The sequence below is a fragment of the Anthonomus grandis genome, chromosome 8, assembly GCF_022605725.1.
Source record: "Anthonomus grandis grandis chromosome 8, icAntGran1.3, whole genome shotgun sequence".
In the NCBI taxonomy this organism is placed as follows: Eukaryota; Metazoa; Arthropoda; class Insecta; order Coleoptera; family Curculionidae; genus Anthonomus; species Anthonomus grandis.
The window spans coordinates 1770200-1792141 of record NC_065553.1 but is presented as its reverse complement, the minus strand read 5'-3'; the positions used below and the strand labels follow the sequence as shown (position 1 = coordinate 1792141).

General features: G+C 30.3%; 1 protein-coding gene across 3 annotated transcripts in view; it reads left to right on the top strand.

The window, feature by feature from the left end:
- The window catches only part of LOC126739500 (nephrin), an 835262-nt gene that overhangs the window by 661385 nt on the left and 151935 nt on the right, over positions 1–21942 (top strand). For all 3 annotated transcript variants that reach the window (XM_050445213.1, XM_050445211.1, XM_050445210.1), the window contains exon 6: positions 5945–6096. In XM_050445213.1, coding sequence (XP_050301170.1) covers positions 5945–6096 — 152 coding nt within the window. The remainder of the gene's footprint in view (positions 1–5944; positions 6097–21942) is intronic.

Sequence of the window (21942 nt, the reverse complement as noted above, 5' to 3'; positions counted from 1 at the left end):
ATGTAAATATTTCTGAAACAGTTGAGTTTTGAGATAAGATGTGTTATACGAAACTTGCTTGGAATTTTGCCTTTATTTCATAAATGCAATAAAAAATATAGCATTCCATTTAAAAAAATTACCGATGAGGACGTCATATCTTTTTTTTGTTCCACCCTGTATACAAAAATGTATGTGAAATAATGCGCAACTTAAAATAAAAATCCAAGGGTCCGAGCATTTTCTCAAAAAATCATGTCTCTAATTTTTATCGAATTTATGCGGAACTTTAGGCGGTCACTGTATATGCTACAATCTATGAAATAGATAGAATAATGTACGCTCTAGAAGAACTAAATAGTTTAGTAGTATGTGCTTTAATTTAGCTAAAGTTATATGTGGTTTTTGTTGGGAAATTATGGTATTTATGAATGTGGTCGTAGAAAAAATTTAGCACTAAGCAAGGAGGTACAATGATGATGCTTATCATAAATTATTTAGGTAATAACCGTGAAATGTGCTATTTTATGTTTTATTTTAGGGTTAAGAGAGAAAATGTAGAGTGGCTTGCAATCCATTTTCTTGACGATAATAAACATTCCGTAAAAGCAAGAGATTGAGCCTTGTCACAAACTTGAAAAATGGAGATCTTTTTGATGGTTGAAATTATTCTAAGAAAGTAATTGTAAAATTTGATTTACTATGATGTTTAATGATAGAGTGTATAGAGGCTTGTCCTGCCAGAAGCGCTTCTGGAAGTATATTTGTACAGAGACGCATGTCCTGCCGACAGGACTTCTTTCCGCTCATAATATTAGCCTGCAAGCAGAACAAAACGTCCTTCTGGCAGTACAGGTGCAAAATAAAAAAATAAAACATGCAGCCTCATCGTCTTAATCAGTGCATGTCCTACTGGCAGGACTCATATTTACGCATATTTGTACTTCCAGAAGTTCAATGTTTAAAAACGGTTATTTTTATTAACTTTATCTTGATATGTAAGTACAAAATAAAAAATAAAACATTTTAAATGAAACGGTAATATTTTAATCAACCTAACATATAAGGATTTTATAAAAAAAGGAAATAAATTTATGTTGATAGAAAATTAGGCTGATATACCATGCTGAATGTGATATGTGAAACAATTTCTTCCAGTAGTTGGAGAACACATTACTGCTCGGATTCCACAAGCGCTACATCTGTAACTAGACTTCTGCTGCACATTTCTTATTCTACTGCAAATAATACACTTTCTTTGCACTCTTTGCCGTTCATCTTCCTTACTCAGGGCAATAAGAGTGTGTTCTCCAGGAAGCCAATCTTGTCTCGGGGGTAGCCGTGCTTCATTATGTACTTGCCGCGGAGGCAGCGGAGTTTCTACTACAGCACCTGTCCATTGGTTGTTAATAAGTTGTAATGCCAAAGCTGCAGTAAAATCAGAATGTTTTTTATTAAAATCTTTTTTAAAATATTTATACGCTAGAAGGCATTTGTCTCTATAATTCCAAACATGCTAGCAAACATTCTATGCTGCCATCTCTGAGTATTCCATGTTGTTTCTAGAGCTAAGCCGTTTTGACGAATATGGTTATGAATATCGACTGCGGGGGCTCCATCAAAATAATCCTCCACTAGCTTGATTCGCTCCACTTCTTTGATAATGGTTTTCCCGTTGGCATCTGTCCTTTTTTTCTCGCAGGTTCACCTGGCAGAATTATACTGCAAGAACCTATGAATGTGTGAACCTTCTTGTCACGCCAAGCAATACATGTTAGTTTGATGTATGGATCTGCGATCACACAGGTGGCAGCAATAGACTTGCCTTTTTCTTCTGGGCAACGTATTTTTGCCTCCTGTATTGGATAATTTCGGGTTGCTGTTTTTACGAATCCTAAAAAATACAGGCCCTTTTTATTGAGCTCTACAGCCGTCTTGACAGAAGCAAACCACGAGTCGCTTACTACAATACGTCCAGATCTATGCCACGGACGGGTGAGTTGTCGCAGTTCCTGCGCCCAGTTCTCGTTGCCATTCCTTTTTCTGCATTGCCTCTTTTCCTTCATTTATTTCAAGCCCTATCATGATTCCAGACTGAACATCAGCAATGGTTTTGCATTCGCAACCGATACCTTTTGGCTTTCTTTGTATTTTTATTACAGCTGGCATACCATCGCGTTCATTATGAAGTCCTTTCCCGTACCACGCAAACATCGATTCGTCGACAGTTACCTTATAGCCCGGACTGAAAATATCATTCCATTTGGATGTTGTCATATCGAAGAACGCTCTGACTTGGTACCAGTTATCCATATTTTCTTCATTGTTAAGTTCTTCAGCAGTAGGCATTGCAAATGCCAGGCAATTGATGATTTCTTCGAATCAATGTAATCCCATCCCAAACCTTTGACCAAAAGCAGGAACCGGAAACAAACCAGATTCGGTACTCCAATACTCTTGCTTTGTATGCAGTGAATTCAGAGTCATCGCATACATAATTCCTAAAGCCTTGTACAGGTCGCCCTTGGTTACAGCTCTTCGGCGCTCCCTCAATCTTGCATTGGTACTTTGGATAATAAGATCTATATCTTCAGACGGAAAAAATGCTAGCCAAAAATCTCACTCAGTCATGTTTGGTATGTTATTAACATGTAATTCGGGCTTATATTGCGCATCTTTGAAAGCATTGATGGTCACGGTTTCTCCAAAAGTCCAGGTACAGTCATGAACTGTTACTTGATTATTGTGAATAACTGGCATATACCTCTCAGATTCTGTCTCCATGGTGGATACTGCATCGTCGTCAGCTGAATCTGAATCAGATGATGCAGAGGAAGACGAAGATGACGTTTGGTGAGGCTCATCATTACAGCTGGATATCATGGCATCAGTAATTTTGCGTATGAGTGGTGGGGCTTTTGTCTCTAATACGCCTTGAAAGAAAAATAAAATTAAAAAAATGGCAATTACGGGCAATTAGCTTTTTTAGAAAACGCTCGGATGCGTTGATTTTATTTACCAGGGGGACACCTAATATTTACAAAATCACCTTCATACCAACCAACAAAGTTTTTTTTAACACTAAAATCTTACCCATTCCCAAAAATTTGTATTTCATAAAAAGAGTATTTTAGCCTTCATTAAATTTTCCTAATTTTTAAAAAACATGTACCTGTAATCCTTACCAAAATAATATTGGCTAGCTCCCTAAATAAATAAAAAACGGGAATGTAAAAATACGCCGAGATAAAATATAAATAAAATCCTGTACCTCTATTTGCTCTAAATTACAAACATATGCCACTAAAAACTTACCATTATTAGCAAGTCGCAGATGTTTGCAACTAATTTTTGTTTAGTTTCAATCTAATTCCCACTCTATAATGCCATATTTGTTATTTTAAATAATTTTTTCACAACGCCATAACACACTGAAGTTTGCCATTTATCCCCAAACTGTGATTTACTCCACGAATTATCATTTTTTGAATCAAAAACCGTAGCGGGTGTAAAAATACGACTGCCGACTTCCATTTTTCACGCGTAACTAATTGACAAATTTAAACTCTTATAAAATCGGACTCAATACAGATGATGACGTTATTCAAAAATGCGCTTGTAGGACAATCTTTTACAAATCAGAATATATGCACATTTGTCTTGCTGGTAGGACCGAAAGTCCTAATATTTAGCGATTTCTTACGTACTCAAATGTGCCTCATACGTCCTGCCGGAAGGCCGCTCTACATTCTATCATTAATCTATTTGTAATGCAAAATAAACGTTTATTAGGCTTGGTGCACGATAATCGAATTGTAAAGATTGTTTAAAAGAATAAACATTAAAAAAAATGAACTAAATATTGATTCTCTACTAATTGACAACAGAATAATAAAAAATCAACAATAAATAATAAACAATTTAAGCACGAGGTTGGAGTATGAATAGTTACAGGTCTGGAAGCAGATATCAGTCTTTTAAATACGGATTTTTCTATTTAAGAAATATTTAATAAGGTTTGCTCATTAGTCAGTGATTTCCTTCTATCTATAAATTATAGGAAATCCTAAATGAACTAAAAGAAGCTCGGTTATTGGACATATTGACTCCTAACAGTTTTTCCTGAAGAACTAATAGTTGGGGTAATAAAAAGAAGTATGAATAATTACAGGCTTAGTTCAGTGGTAATCATATTTTGTAAGATTGTAAAAAAAATATTTACATTTGTTGATGCTCACCAGTTGGTAAATAATTTTACAGAATCACACTTGCGATACTGTAGACTTCAACTGTTTTAGATAATAATCAAGTAGTTGTAGAGATATTCATTGATTTGAAAAACATCTTTGATATGGTGAGCATCGATATTTTGTTAAAAAAAGCCAATAAAAAGATTTTTACTTAATAGGAAACGATATGAAAAAGTAAATGACGAGTAGTAAAATGCACTTATGGTGTGCCACAGAGGACAGTTTTTGCCCGTCATTGTTATACTTACTTTATCTGCTTAATCTTTTTTTACTTTTATATAATATATATAATATAGAATAATAATATTATTAATGAACCGGCACTTTTGGAGTAAAAACTAACATTTATCATTTTGTCTTTAATTTTTTTTTGGGAAATAATCATTTCTTCAAAAACTTCACTGCAATTGAAAACATTAATTTTTTATAACTGCATGGAAGAATTTTTAAAAGTGTATTATTAAATTGCGTTGCAATATTAATTCAAATAGCTGCTTTTAAATAAATTAAATATTGGTATTGATAAAACAAAGCATTTATATAGTATAATAAAATTAAAAATTATCTAAATCTATCTGTATTATTTGTACATAAAGTATTTGGGATAAATTGTAAATATAAGTTTAAACTGGAAACTACTCATAACCAAAAACTCTGAAACAATATAGTTTCTATGCTTTCGGCTTTCTATAAATGTGGAAACCACTTAGCTAAAGAAAGTTTGAAGTTTACAATGCTGTTGTCCTATAATAAATTTCCGCTTTCGTTTGCGAATTTAGGGTATAGGCAATGAACATAATTTTAGTAAACTACAAATATTACAAAATAAAAGCCAAAGTATTGTTTAACTGTAATTGGCTGACTAGTACTAATACAATTTATTCAAATCTAAATTCACATAAGCCAGAAACTATTTAACATGAGGTCAGTGTTAAAGATGGATTTAGTTATGTTTTAACAAAACTTTACTAGTTCAATATTTAAAGCATTTAACATTTAAAAAAATCTTAATTTTCATACCTATATTTTTATTCCAGTCTGATATACAAGTAAAGGATAATAAAATAATGTTTTCTTTACGATATTTATTACATATAAAATCCATGTCGTAACTTAAAACATAGGTGATGATATTCCTGAAAAAAAAATTGACTTCGTATGTATCTTCCCACTAAAGAAGTTAAGAAGTTTATAATATTATTATTTTTGTATGCCTATAATTAAACCATATATTTTTCACTAGATTTTAAATAACGATAAATGCAAGAATATTGCAAAACTTCTACAATTTTGTTCAATTGAGATCATACCTTGACAAACGTTAATCTACCACTAATTCAATAACTAGTTAATTAAATTATATAATTTTCAAATTTCCTTAAGTACTTTAAAAAGAAACCCTTTTTGCAAAATCTAAACCCCAAACGAAAATCTTTGATTATGAAGGTAGCCAGCCAACCGAATTTTTACGCAGGAATTACGTAAAACAACAGGGCCCGATGTAGAAACTGAGTCTTCATTATACGAAGTCAACAATAATGGAGAGTGTACCTGTATTATCCCTGTGTGGTTTCGAAAAGAGGATTGCTAAATAGATATTACGTGTAGTGGGTTAGTAAGAGAATAATGAATGAAATCGTCGATTTTTTTTTTGGTTTAATTTTAAAATATTAAAATAATTTTTTAAGGTTGTTTAACTATTTCCTTTGTTTCAGTAAAACCTTTGTACGTAAAACTTCGTGGGCAAAATAAACCACTGTCGGCAGAGCACATTTACGAGTTAGAATGTGAGGTTATAGGTTCACGTCCGGAACCTACGATTACGTGGTGGAAAGGCAGTACCCAAATGAAAGACACTAGAGAAACGGTAAGAAGCATAATGATTCTTTTATTTTCATGTAATTCTGGTATTAATGAAGTTATTTTAAAAAATGTACTAAATGAAGCAATTAATTGATCATCGAGGGGAGCTATTATTGATATGTTTATTGGAAAATAAACTATAGTACAAATTAGTCATTATTGCTAGTTTATGGGAATTTAAGATGTTCTTAATCTAATGGCTTAACTATTAGAAAATCATGACCTATTAATAGTTGACAACAAATGATTTTTTTTTAATATATTAAGAAGAACTTAGTTTTGTTTAAATAATTAAAATAAAGTGAAAATTCCTACACTATATCTTAAATGAAAGTCGGTCTAAAATGTTGGAGAAGTTCAAGTGATAGTGTGTTTAAGAAGTATATATCATTTTATGTTCTTGATTCTGTTGTTCTTAAAAGTTTTCGAAATCTACCTACTCGTAAATTGAGCTTAAACTCATTTTATAATATGGATTTTTTTTGTAAGACACGAATAAAAAATTTGAATATAGTTTGCTCTTTATAAATATCACAAGGAATAATGATTTTTAGTAATATATGTATATTTATGTATAATTTTTCTACTAACAAGTATTATGTAATAAGTTTTCTTTTTTTTTTTAATAAAAAAATAATGCACCTTATTATGGCTATTAATAAGTGCCATATGCAACTGGATATTTGTTGTAGCAGTGATTTTTTTTGTTAGAATTATTACTTGGATTTTGAGATATAAATAGCTTGATATACGAAAAAAAAATTTCTTATATACTTTTTTGGAATTTAAACATCAATAGAAGTCGTTTTATTTTTATTATTATTATTATTATTATTATGATTAAGATTAATAATACGCAAAGGTGAGATAATGAAAAAATGGACTAAATAGATAATTAATTGATTGAATTATGCAAGGTAAAATATAAGTAAATAATGATAAATATATAATACTACTACTGGTACGTTCATACATATTCTTTTAATGATTTTTTAAAAACACCTTAACTAGTACATTTTTTTTTTTAAATGAGGTTAATTATTAAACTCATAAAAGACCTTTTGCAATATTGAGTTAAATACTTTATTGGTTTTACCTTTTTTCCATTAGAATAAAATCGTTTCTATTTCTAGTAATATAGCTAAGTATATCTTTAAATACTTTGTTTCTAACATAAACTTACATAGATACATGAAAAAAATTATATTTAATTTTAAAAACAAGAATAAAATCTTTTGCTTAAAATACTATCTATTGATGTATATCTATCACAGTTCAGAATCGCTCTCACAACTCTGCTTTAAATCTTTTGAAACTCTTGGATTTTGTAGTTCGGCAAATTGTAAAAAATCATCGGAAAATTTCAAGTAGTCTATACTATTATACAATAGATGTTCTGTGTATGATGTTAGATATTTACTTATTCTATATATAAAACCTATTTTTTTCGAGAATTTCCTCATAATATAACCTGCATGATTGTTAGAATTTAGATTAGGATCAAACATTACCCCTAAATATTTAATACTACTCTAATATATAATGTTCTTCCCGTTTATCATTACATTAATAACATTTAGATCAATAATCAGTAATTTTTGTTTTTTTACGAAAAAAACCGAACGTAGATTTAGACATAAATTATTAAAACATAGCCAATTATACATGACAGCTTTTTAAGTTGTAATAATTTTAGTGTATTCTACCACACCAACCAGATCATTTATATACAATAAAAACAATGAAGGTCCCAAAGTATACCCTTCAGACCTACATTATTTTTAAATTTAAGATATTGTATCCTGTTACTCAAAAAAGATCTAAATCAATATAACACATTATCTCTTAGACCCTTAATTTTTAATTTATCTAATAGTATATCCCTATTAACCGTATCAGATACTCTTCTCAAATCGAAGAACACAATCAAAACAAATTTATTATCATCAATAGCCTTTATAAAATCATCACATATATTTACAATTAACGACTCGCATAAATGACTGATTGCACAGCAACATTTTATTTCCTACATACAAATCAATGAGTTGTCCTTTAACAGTTAGTTAGCAACTTCTCCTATACAGGAACAGTGGTATTTTGCACCTTGCACCAGGAACTGGTATCACTGTAGATGCTTTCCAGGACTCCGGGAATTGGCCTCTTGAAATTGAAATATTACTAATGTCAAACATTCTATTTCCAACAACACTGGACAAATACATCTCTAAAAATCTTAGTGGAAATGGCATCACCGCCTCTGACATAATTTATCTTTCTAATCAACTGCTTTAATTCAGTCATATTTAAAGTTTTAAAATTAGAATATATTTCCCTAGATGAAGCCTCCTCAGAAATATTTAGAGAAACCCTTTTATTGACATTTATTGCATCTACAATCATATCTATATTTTTAATAAAATATTTAAGTTATTTTCTATAAAAAGTTCATGCTTAATTACTTGACGTTCAAACCAAAATTTCATGAGGTAATACATTCTTTTTCTCTGGGAGAATAGTCTTAAGTTTTCTAAGTTCATATATGTTATTTTTATTTTCATGAATAATTTTATTAAAATATTTATACTTCTTCATTAATATTTTGGAGACAATTAAGTTTCGGATCCTTTTGTATTCATTTCTCTCACGTACCGCCTTACTACAAAGCATGTCTCTATCTTTCATTAATTTTCTAATATCCTCATTTATCCATTTTTCATCTTTAAACTTGTGATTAATTTCAATTTTCACTTTAGGACACATTGCATTGATGATAATAATGAAGTTGTTTATAAAAAAATTTGCTGGTAAAGTTACATCACTGTAACTATTATCCCATGTTACATCAATAATAGTATTTTGCAATAATTCCGACTTCATACTTCTTTCATATATAATATACTTTATTTCTTGTATTCAATATGGACTGATAATATGCAGTGATCACTGATCTCCGGCGTCAAATGCACATACTTTCTGAGATATGTGCTTATCATTGGTAATTATACAACGTGCCGAAGATAAGGAGGGCCAGTAGAGGAATCTCCTTAACCATGAGAGTGAGAAAGTTGGTTAAATGGGAAGAATTTAGCGGCTTCGGGGGGTGCTCAATAACTAAATATAATAAAATAAATATATAATAAATTCCGAGTATTTCCGAAAAAATAAAAAAAAAACAATTTTCCAAAAAAAATGTAATGTTATCTGCTGATTTTATTACAAAAGATTTTTGAAAATAAATGACACTTTCTCATAGCTATTTTTTTCCTCTTAAAGATGCCGTTAATAAATTTTAAATCCGGACGTTTCGTCTTTGGGCGCGTTTTCTCGTCTTTCCAAATACGGACCTGGTTCTTCAATGAGAGAGATATTAAAAGTACTTTTAATTTCAAATACAACAAGTAAGTGTATCACAAGTTGTAGTTCAATCATGTTTTAGAACTTTTTTAGGCATTACTAATTATCTTTAAGCGATATTAAAATATCTCTTATGCCTCAGAAGAAAGTAGGCTTTGGAAAAAACTGGTTATCATAGAGACATGCTTTTTCATGTTTTCGTGTCTAAAATATTTAGAATAATATTATTGAAAAAAACAATCTAACAAGTCAATACAACTAGTTACATTCTAGCTAATAAATTAATTCAACAACGTTCACAAGCAATAGTACTCGTAATACATAACATGAGTGCAAGCAATAACCAAAAAAAAGCTAATAAAAAAGTATAAAATAAAAGAATCTACGTTGGTAGTAGATATTAAAAAGATTTTTTCATTTTCTATGCATAAATAGCATCTCCTTATCGTGGATTTCAACACATTATTCAGCATTATCGGTGTTATTCTCTCAAAGGCCTCGAACACCAATCTTCGAAGTTCTTCTTGGGTTTCAAAATTGTACTTGTAAGTAAGGTACTTGTATCTAAGGGAGCAATGTTGGGGAAATGTGCTGGCCATGGTGTTCTGAAATATGTGCTGATATGTCTTCTTGGAAATTTAGTTGATAGTTTTTCCATAACTACTCTAGCATTATGAGCAGGTGCTCCATCTTGTTGAAACCAATGGTTTAGAATTTCTGCAAGAGGCAAATTATCTAAAGCTTCCTCTATCATTTTGCAGTAATTCAAATTATAGTGTTAAATAAAAGGGTCTAAAATACTTTTTCCACAATACCAGCACACAAATTGTATCCAAAACGCACCTGGTATCGTACTTATTTCACGAAACGATATTTTCTGTGACCCAATAATGGTGATTTCTTCAATTAAAAATACCATTTTTCGTTACCATGCTCCAATCAGACCAGATGATCTGGTTAGGAAAATCTTCATTCTCTGGACATTTTCTTGTGTATCACTCGCAAAATGTCCGATGCCTCTCTGCATCACCTGGTCTAAGTCCTTGACAAAGTCTGTATTTATACGGATGAAATTTGTATTTTTTTTTAAATGAATTGTGCCGTGGATTTGATCACGCCTACGTTATTTTACATTTTTTGTCTTAAAATACTAGGGCTTTCGATAACAGCTACGTATACGTATAGGAATAGCTAACGTACACGGTGGTCACTTTGTTGGTTTTTGTCGGGAATCCACAGGTTGTAACGCACCGTATTCTTTCAGGTTGCGTTCTAACTTACTAAAGGTTCTTCTTGGTTTCGTTTTACAAAATAAATTGAAATACGTATAATTGAAGTGTACAATGAACTAATTAATAATTCAATGTCAAACCTCAAGCATCTCTATGACTACTAATGGATTTTGTTTTTAAAGCCTACTTTCTTCTAACACATCGATAATATTTAATATTGCTTAAAAAAGATCTAAAATATGATTGAACTAGAACTTGTGATATACTGTTAAATTCAGTATCAACAGCACTTTTAATATTTGATATTGAAAAACAAGGTCTGTATTTAATAAAAAAGTTGATGATGGTGGCCCGAACACGAAACATCATATATAAAATTCAATAACGGCATCTTAAAAAGGGAAAAAGAGTGACTACAAAGAAGTGTAGTTGTGTGATGAATGATGAAGTGTTTCAAATTTTTTTTGTAATAAACTCAGCAGAAAATATAATTTTTAGTCAATAAATTTAGTTTGTTTTTAATATCTCCGAAACTACTCGGAACTTTTGAGATTTCAAAGCGGCGCATTATTGAGCACCCAAAGCCGCTAAATTCATTTTATGTTTAACCAACTTTTATCGCTAATGATTACCGAGATTCCTGTTGAGATGAACCTGAACCTATTGAGATACGTTAAATTTAATATTTTATGACTATAATAAGAAGGATTGAGCAAATTATAGTTAAAGTCCCCCAAGGTTTCATTTTATTCCATCAAAACCTCTGACTGTATTTAAGTATTCAGAATAATACTCAACAAATAAGGCATTTTTTTATTAGAGCTATTAGTTTCTATTTGATTTAAATACTGGTTCCATTTGATAACCATCTATATTTAGTTCTATCCCAGAAATATCATCGGTTACATGAGTCTCCGACAAAAACATAACTTAGGTTTCAAATCATTTATTAATATTATAATATTACCCTTATAATTCAAATAATCTTAATAGTTTAAACATACAATACTATATATAGGTCATATCTGAATTCATTCTTGGATTTAATTGCCATTGCAAAAATTTATTTTTCTGCAAAATTTCTATTCGCTTGTATGTTTCGCATTTCATAATATCCCAGGCTGAATGTTCCGTATTCAGATTCATACCATACTTTTCATTTGCCTTACAACAGTTTATATATTTTAGCAAATTACCATATTTAATACATTTATAACATCCTATTATTCCGTGGTCGTTAAAAATCCAACATCTATTTCATTTTAAATTTATTCTTTGTTTACATAATATAAACGTGTTATGAGTATTAAAGTCAATTTCAAATATAATATTAAATTTACCGTTTATAGTATTTGTCCTAAGTATTTTAATTTTAATTTGATCACCCTTTCAATAATATTTTCAATCATCAATGTTATACTCACGTTCGTTTACTTCGACTACTTTAATCCTATATTTGTGCGTTTTGGGTCTATTTGCTTCGTAATCCCCGTATTTGCTTCGTAAGTTTATATCACTCTTTTTTTTCTGCCTGTACCGTTGAATATTTTTTTTTAATTAATTTTTTTTTAATTACAGCTGAGTATTAGTCCTCTAGTTTTTGTAGTACGACCTAAAGATACTCCAATGCCAATGTCACTTGGATTAACCTTAGGTATCCCTTAGATCTCTTGTAATTTGTTGGACATGTTTTTGTTGCCCCTTCTGTTTTACCACCAAAAGTTTACTAATGTTTGTTTCCTTTGACGTAACTGCTGCATATGAAGTAGTCGATGCAGATACAGCAGATGATCCATTCAAATTATTTCCAATGGTTTCCTTTAGCTTAGCTATTTCACTTTTTAGTGTTTCATTTTCCTTTATTAGAAAATCTACTTTTTTATATTTAATATGAATTTTTTAATAGAAGGTTCAAAGTTTCTTGCATACCTTCGATCATATAATAGAGTGTATAAAACTTTTCTGTTTTCTACTTCTTTTCCTTGATCTCACAATCCTGTTATCGCCTTTATCTCCTAGTATTTGTATTTCTGTACATTGTTTACATTTCCATGATGACTTTTTCATGTAGAAATCCACGTTAATCTACTATGATAAAATTGTACAAGATATGCACTGTATGTACTATCGACTTTAAGTCATAAAAAACAATTTTATATATTCAACATTTTCACCAGGATCCTGTCCTATCAACTCTCGTTTGACTCGAGTTATGTGACCCAGTTCCAGTACAACCCGAACATCGACCTCAAGGTTCTGATGAAAGTGCTTATTTTATATTATTGTTATGCTTAGTTTATATTATTTTGTTATACTAATTAGCTTACGATTAATCGATATTAGATATAGAAAAACACTCCATAATTAATTCTCCTCTTGAACTTAGTTATTTTTTGGTTGTCATATTTAATAAAATTAGTTTTTTTAAAAGTGTATTTTCAATATAAAATACATAACTCTCGTTGACCAAGGAATTTGTTTACTTATCGGCTATTGTTCTCGATTATTTGCTAAGATCTTATTTGATCTATTATCCATAAAGTTTGTAAATACTTAATTTAATTAAACCCTCTAAAAGAGAAACATGTTGGTAGGAAACATAAATCCTCACTTCAAAACTTGAAATAGCTATTTGGAGCTATTCTTCTGTAAATTTATTCAAGGCACTAGGTTACAAATTTTTATATAGCGCCAATAATTATCTAATAAATTTATAATTTTTTCTTTTTACCTTTCAATGTCTTCAGAAACATTGCTCGGAAACATCGCTTATTACATAAATAATAGAACTAATAAAAGAAAATAATTAAGACTATGTAAAATTAAAAAAAAAATTCTTTTTAAAAGTGGGTGCAAAATATCAAATTTCATATTAACTCAATGTCTTTGTTTCTAATATTAAAAATGTAAATGTTTTGAACGTTATTTCCCTCTCTCTAAAATTAACCTAAAAAGCTCATGAAGAAGTTTTCACGTTTCCACCATTTTATACAGTGTAGCAAAACAGCGTAATAAATTTTCCCTAATAAATTTAAAACTGAGCTATTAAAATAAATCTTTACGGCATTTTTATGCCTCATATCTATGAATACGAAACATTTGGAGCTACTGAAGAAAACATATTTCTGCTAAAGCCATGAGATATTAGAATTTTAGGGGGAGAAGGGACTTTTGTTTTTCTCTCACAAAAAAAAAAGTTATTTTTTTATTTAAAAATATGATAATAAAGTTATTTATTATATCAGTATGGACGTTTCGGATGGGCGATGAATCGCGATGCAATGTGCCTTTCAAAAACTGTACCATAAATAACCTTAATTCGCTAAAAAAAAAACGATCCTCTTTGAGCGAGTTAATCATACGTAAACCAATTTTAAACCAAATAGTTTCTGATTCGCTCAAATTATTTTGATTAAACGTCCCTCTGTGATATTTTCATTTATTCTGTTTATAGAATAAAATTTTACAGCGGATGTTTCGTCAGTTTCGTTGCGAAATGAAAATTAAAACGATGTTATTCGGACAAAAAGCTTTTATTTTATGCCCTATGCATATGGAAACTCTATATAGAAGAGAATATTTGGAGAATTTCAATATTTTGTAACAAAAATGGATGATGTTGTAGTTTTAGGCTACATTGGGTTTTAAGTATTTTAGTAATATGATAAATGTTAATAAAATTTATTGAAATTAAAAAAATATATATATAAAAAAGGATCATTAAAAAAGGAGCTCAAAGAAACGAGAATACAAAGGAAAGAAATTAAAAATATGAAAATATATATGATAGATTAATTATTTAAAAAAAAAACATGCAAAATTTATTATAGATTTAAAATATATAAAATAAAATAATAACCGGTTCCTTCTACTTTTTTTTTATGGAGATTTTTCTAAATATTTTTTATCAAAATCAAATAAAATATATAAATATATTTATAACTCATATACCCTAAAATTTAAAGACTTTGAACCAAAATTGTTCAATATAATTATATTGACTATATAAAGTATATGGCAGCAAAATAAAATATAAAAAGTATATTAAATTAACAATTGCACTCTAAATTAATTTTTAAAATATTAAGTTCCATTAGAATACAATAGAAGAACCCACATTATTATTCACAAATAAGTATATGACATGGACTTATTAAAAGTAATAAATTAACAACGAGAAAAATTCTAATAAACGCATTGTCTGTCAATTTGCTGGGTTAAATCATTACAAACATCAATATACAGTGTGTTACAAGATAAAGATGTCTATCATGGGGATCTCGGCAGCTATAGGAGATACGAGGTTAATTCAATTAGAGAAAAGTTGCGCATTTTATAGCCTAACAATACGCCGTTTAGAAAGTTTTAAAATTTTAAGTAGTTCCGGAGATACTCGAGAAAAACCAAAATTTGCCGATTTCTTTTTATTTTTTTTTTGGCGTTATTAAAAGAGATATGGAAAAACAAAAGACACTTTCTCATGGCCACTTTTTAAGTTTTAAAAAATAACATTGCGAGATTTTTCGTACGACGTTTCGTTTTGAAGAAACCATCATTAACTTAATTTTTTTATATGGCGCGTAAAAAAGTACACCCTGTATAAAATAGCATATTTCATTACGATTATAACGATGTATGACACAATATGTTTCTACAAAATTTAAATGTTAAAAATTGGATTTTTATTACATTCCGATGGTTTTGATGTAGAAGGCGGTGAAATGATGACGCTGAGTATGGTGTAGTAGGCTGCTGTTACTCATATTTTGAAATACTAAATAAAAATCACGTTATTGACAACTTAAAAACTTCATTATTATATTCATATACCGTCACGTAGCTAGGTCACGTGATTATTTTAAAGAATTAAACACATTATTAAATTTAAAAAAACTACCTACTAGAAACCCAAAAATACTAATTTAAATCATAGTAATAAATGTTCAAACAAATTACCATTATTCTCCAAACAGAGATAACATCTTTTAACAGTCGAGTTTAAAACACTTCTTAACATATCAGGTGTAGTGCTCTTAAATGCTTCAAGAACTTTTCTCCTCAGATTCAAAAACACGACTGTAAACATAATTTTTGCAATAGCCCCAGAGAAAAAAGTCGAGCGGAGTTATGTCTGAGGAACGAGGAGGCCACGGAACTGTTGAATGTGTTCCTATACCTAACCTTGTTTCAGCAGGATTAAAGTTTCTAACCTTGGCAAGTGGTAAGTTGTTCAAGGATTCTTCCAAATCGCGTTCCAATAAGTTGCGATACCGCTCCGAGGTAAGGGAATTGTTGTAAAAAAGAAGTCTATTGAATGTGCTCCAAAAATGCCAACCCACATATTAAAACCGAAACGGTGCTAATGTCTAGCCATTCGGTGTACTCGGGGATTATCTCTTGACCAATAATGGGTGTTCTTCCGGTTAAAAATTCTATTATTTGTAACCATACTCTTGTCGGACCAGATAATCTTATGGGGAAATGTTTCATCTTCCTGACACTTTCTGGTGTACCATTCACAAAATGTTCTGCGCCTTTCTTCGTCACCAGGTCTGGGGCCTTGACAAATTCTGAATTTAAACGGGTGGTATTTATGTTTTTTCAAAATGAAATGGGCAGTAGATTTTGGTATTTCAGTGGTATTTTCAATTTTTCTAACAGATATTTCCGGATTTTCAGTTACAGCTAGTACCACATTATTTTCTTTTTCTTCATTGCAGGGCTTATTTCTTGACAATACTGGCTTCTTAAACGCACTATACTGCTTAAGATTGAAAACCAATTATCCGAAAATTTTTGTACTAGTTTGTTTCCTGTCTAGATAGTTATTTAAATACATACGACCAGCTTCAACGGCGTTGCTGTAGCATAGCACTTTTCAACATATCAAACTTTTCCTCAGGTAAAAAAGCGTCTTCCATTTTGTAACAAAACAAACTAGCAACAAGACGCAAAAACAGAGTTCTAAAACACAATGTCAACTAAATTTATCAAATAATTAAAACTATTTACTTGACTTAAGATAAAAAAAATAAAAAATAATAGTTATAATAAAAACTACTTTCACATTTAATTTTTATTTAATTTTGACATTTTCTCAACGTCATTATTTTACTACATCAAAACTATCGGAATTTAATAGAAAATCATTTTTTATAATTTAAATATTGTAGAAACATATTGTATCATACATCGCAATAAAATATGCTATTTTATATAGGGTGTACATTCTTTACGCAACATATAAAAAAATTAAGTTAATGATGGTTCCTTCGAAACGAAACGTCGTACGAAAAATCTCGCAATGTTATTTTTTATAGCTTAAAAAGTGGCCATGAGAAAGTGTATTTTGTTTTTCCATATCTCTTTAAATAACGCCAGAAAAAAATAAAAACGAAATCGGCAAATTGCAAACAGCGTATTGTTAGACTCTAAAATGCGCAACTTTTCTCTAATTTAATCAACCTCGTATTTCCTATAGCTGCCGAGATCTCCATGATAGACATCCTTATCTTGGACACACTGTATAAGATTTGGGGTTCTGTGATAAAATGATAATAATAAAATAATAATCCACATATTTTTTTATTATCTACAACTTTTATGTAGAATATTTGCCAACAAGTTTGTACTTATACCTCTAACTAAAAGTACCCTCTTATCTATAGTAATTCTAGCAGCCTTATATGACAACAATCAACTTTCTGAGATTCTTCACGATGCCATAAACTGAGATGGCTACAAGGTCTCAAATATCTCTTAAAAAATATATTTTTCGCCAAACGTCAATTTTAATTAAAAAAAAGCTTTGACACTATTTTTTTACATTAAAACTCAATTATAATACAGTCACAGTTACGCTACTGCTTTATTATAAATAAATATAGCCTTTATTTAATATCCATTATATATAATTTAGAAAAAAAAATTAGGCAGCATATGCTATATATGGCGACTTCTACTAATAGACTACTCTACTTAACCATACAACAAACCAATAATAATATAAGCAATATACATATAGTCAATAAATACGTAGAGCAGTACAAGCATGAAGCGAACTACATATGGAAATCACTATTGACTGCAAAAATTGAAGCAATACTCATATAAACATGATAAACATATAGAGCATAGAACCAGAGCAAGTATACATTTAAACTGAAAATTGAGACAGGAGTTCTACAGGAATAAGATAATCCGATAGAGTGATAAATTTTTACAGCATTATAGACAAATGACCATAGAAACAAGACCGTTTATTGTTGCGGGAGTGTTAAACGATTTACGGTGACGTAATTTTCTTAAATGGATTTCTTCTCCATTTACCAATTTATTTTTGATAGTTATCGGGGCATATAGATATCGGGTCATAATGTTAACAACAAATGTAGAAAAATGAAGAGTAATTCGATTTTCCATGCTCAACAACTGGTGGGGCCTATACATGTGGAAGACGTGGTCCAATTTATTACGTGTCCATTTATTACGTGCTGGTTACCATAAAGAAGTTTTAATGAACTATAAGTTACTTGAAAAATAATAAGTCTAAATGCTGCTTAAATCTAAGATCACAGTCGAGTATGACTAATAAAAGGTAACTTAATATTAATGACATAAATACTTATGATTTCGCCTACAAATTTTAAATGATTCTGATTTCACAAAAAGCATAGCAATCGACTTGGTTGGATTCGAAACAAGATTATGAGGTATTATGTTTTGCATTGCAAAGTAGTAATTTTTATGATTAAAACGATAGTAAAATTGTATGTAATCTGCATATGCTTGTACTTGACAAAATACAGGAGCACTCAAAATATCAGCAGGATATAATAAAAAAAGCAATGGTCCGAGAATAGACCCTTGTGGAACGCCTGACTTAATATGAACTTCATTGGAATAGATACCGTTTAAAAAGATTTTTGGTAATGATTAAGAAAATAGGATGTAACTAGGTTTATCCGTCTTATTTATCCGGTTATCGTGTGAAACGTCTTGGAATAATCCAACAAAATTAGGACCCTGTTATTGCCCTGATCATGAGCAGAAATTATAATTATCTTTAATATTATTTATAGCGACAGCGGTACTGTACCCCTTACGGAAGCCACACTTATCAGGTAAAAGTTTGTTCAAACTAAGAAAATTAAAATTTTGATTGTACAAAATATTCTCAAAAATTTTAGAAATTGTAGGGACGATACTTATAAGGCGGATATCATTTACAGATACAGGATTTGTTTTTTTAACTAAAGGAATGCCTATAGATACCTTCTAAGAATTAGGAAAGTAATTAAGTTTCGATGCAGCAGTTAATTATATGTGTGTAATAAATGTATCGATAAAGGTGCTGCAGTACTTTAACATAACAGTGTTTATCCTAGCAGCACTAAGTGCTTTTGTTTTTATGTTATTTAATTAAAACCATAGTTAATTCAAAGGAAAAATTTAGATGATCCACAACTTTAATTGTGGATCGCAATAATTTCTGGTTTTTGAGTTTCTTCGCCAGTCCATTAATTCATGGTCATATATGGTCATAAAGTGGTGAGTGATCTTTGCTTTACTTTTGATGAAAGAAATTCCTTTGGTACTTGTTTTTTTTCCTCAAAGTGCCTACGTAAGTGGGGTCTTTTTTTTAAGTTCTGTAACAAGCTGGATGAATAAAAACCGTTTATTTCAACTTTTTTAATTATCAACTGTTACGTTTCGGTTTGTAACTACAATTGGAGCAGCTAGACGTAATACTGATTAAGTTGGTTTTGACAATTTCCTTTCATCATCAGAAAGTGTATCTCCATCACTCTCTTTTCCCGAATAAATATAGACGTTCAAGCAGTATGTGTCTTTGCATCGTTTAAGGCCATGATTTTAAGGTTATATTTAAGTGGCTTGTTTGGCATGTACATCCGAAATCTGCAATATCACCTGAATCCGAAAGCATTTCGTCTATGCAAGCATATTCTCTGGTAGAGTAACATGCTCGACAGTTCTTGATAAATGTAATAAAAATCCAAGATGTTGCAGCGGTCTTATCAGTATTTTTTCGCTCATCTCTAGCTGCAGCATTATCAAAACGAAGGCAGGCTAAAATAACCAGGACCCGCTGCAATGAAATAGTGCATCGAAATAAATCACGTCCTATTCCATCCGTTGCGAAAAGTGCTTCCAGATCATCTTTATTGGAGATTAAAGACTGATGGGGTATATCAAAATTGCCTAAAAATGCTTTAAATTCTACAAGGCATACATCGGTGTATTCATGTCGATCTGGATTAGACAATTTCTGCGTAACTTCTAACAGCTTTTCATTCGTACGAAGAATTATTTCATTTAAAATGTCTTCAGTACACAGCAGCTCTCACGAAGAAATGTTACTACAATATTTTCCAAATTGTTTTTTAGGCCTTAAAGTTATGAAATTATGTTGTAACACCTAATACGAACGTTTACGTTTGGAGGTTCAGAAGACCATTTGAATTCTCTTTTTCCCGTAATAACTTTTAGGATGAGTTACTTATTTTATTGGGTATTACGTCACTTATACCAAAAATCAATTTAGAAATTACTTTTCAATTTTTTGAGCGTATGAGATAGTAATTTCTAAATTGATTTTTGCTATAAGTGACGTAATAATCAATAAAATAAGTAACTCATTATGAATTCGTCAAAACAATACAGATTTTACTTATAACTTTTAGGGTTGCATTTCTTTTTTTTTCTTTGGGTGGTAAATCTTGATATCAGTCTTGCCCGTCACTTTAAATATAGGACTATTTTAGCTTACGCTCCAAAACAGGGATCATCTGCCTTCATTTTAAGAATAGCAGAGGTGGAAGCCTTCCCACAAACGAATAAGCACTCGATAAAAAGAACGTAACTGGTAAAATGGGATTTCGCCCCAATTCTTACTAATGTTGTAAAATCGAGTACCGGGAAAAATGTCACACGTCGTCCTTACCGTTAGAGTACTGATGAATAGAAAAGAACGCAAATATATAGAGAAGTGGTGGTTGCACACAAACTGATATAAATTCTTTTGAGAAGTCAGCTAGCGTCCTCTCCCTTGGCAACGGAAAGTGTTGTAACTAACTTGGCAGTTTGACGTGCCTAATTGGACCAATCAAAATGGTAGAAAGGCGTGGCCAAATTAAGGCGGGTAATCAAATTTCATTTAATCTGACAATCTTATCAGTTAATCGTAATATCTCAAGCAAACGCCTAATCAAAAAAGTTACACAAAGAGAAAAGAGCCTTTTTGATTAGGTCTTAGCATCAGATATTAATCTGAATAAAAATAAAACTTTTCAGCTTTATTTTACATATCTAAATGAGTTAATTTACTGGAATAAATTAACCATAGTGTACGACATATCACCAATTGGGCAAATGAAAATAAAACAATGTTTTTCTTTAATACGTTCATTATTTAATTTTCCTGAAAAAAAAATTATTTAGAATGATATACATAATATACAATAATTTATTTTAGCAGACATTATATAAATTAGAATTAATCTAAAAATGTTTTAAAGTATTTTGTTAGCACTAAACTACCCTAATTTAAAATTTTTCCCATTAGGTTAATAATATACTCATTTTATTTACCCATAGATCCAATAGAGGATGAATTATCCTTATTTAATATGTACTTGTATCGGTTTCCTAAAGAAAAATTAAACAGATTTTAAAAATTAGATAAAAATTGGAATTGCTTACTGCAAATCAATTAAAACATTACTCCCAATATTGAAAGAGAACTTTTAAAAAAAAAAAGTCATGAATTTAAAATAACATTTTTAAACAAATAGCAAACTCAACCCACGCTTGCATTCATTGAAATAAAAAACTAACTCAAATGGTTTGACAATGACAAATGATATTCTATGAGTCAATCTCAACAACTGTCTGTCAATTTTGCCAAGCAAGATGGCCGACAGACGATTCCGATTTTCACCATACAAGCTACATACATGTGATGAATAGGTCAAAGAAAGCTACACAGGCTAGCACGCGCCCTCCACCACTATTTAATACGTTGCGACGATTCTTAGAATTGGTGGCATTTGAGAAACACCACCTCACCAGTCACGGGATAAGCTCACTAATGTATTCATAATTCAAAAGTCAATTAAAAATACATAAAAAATTGCACAGTTAAAGTGAATAAACAGAAGGTTAAAAAACAGTTTGTTCCATTAGCATATCTATGACTAAAAAACTCTAAATAGTTAACTTTAAATAATATATGAGAGTTT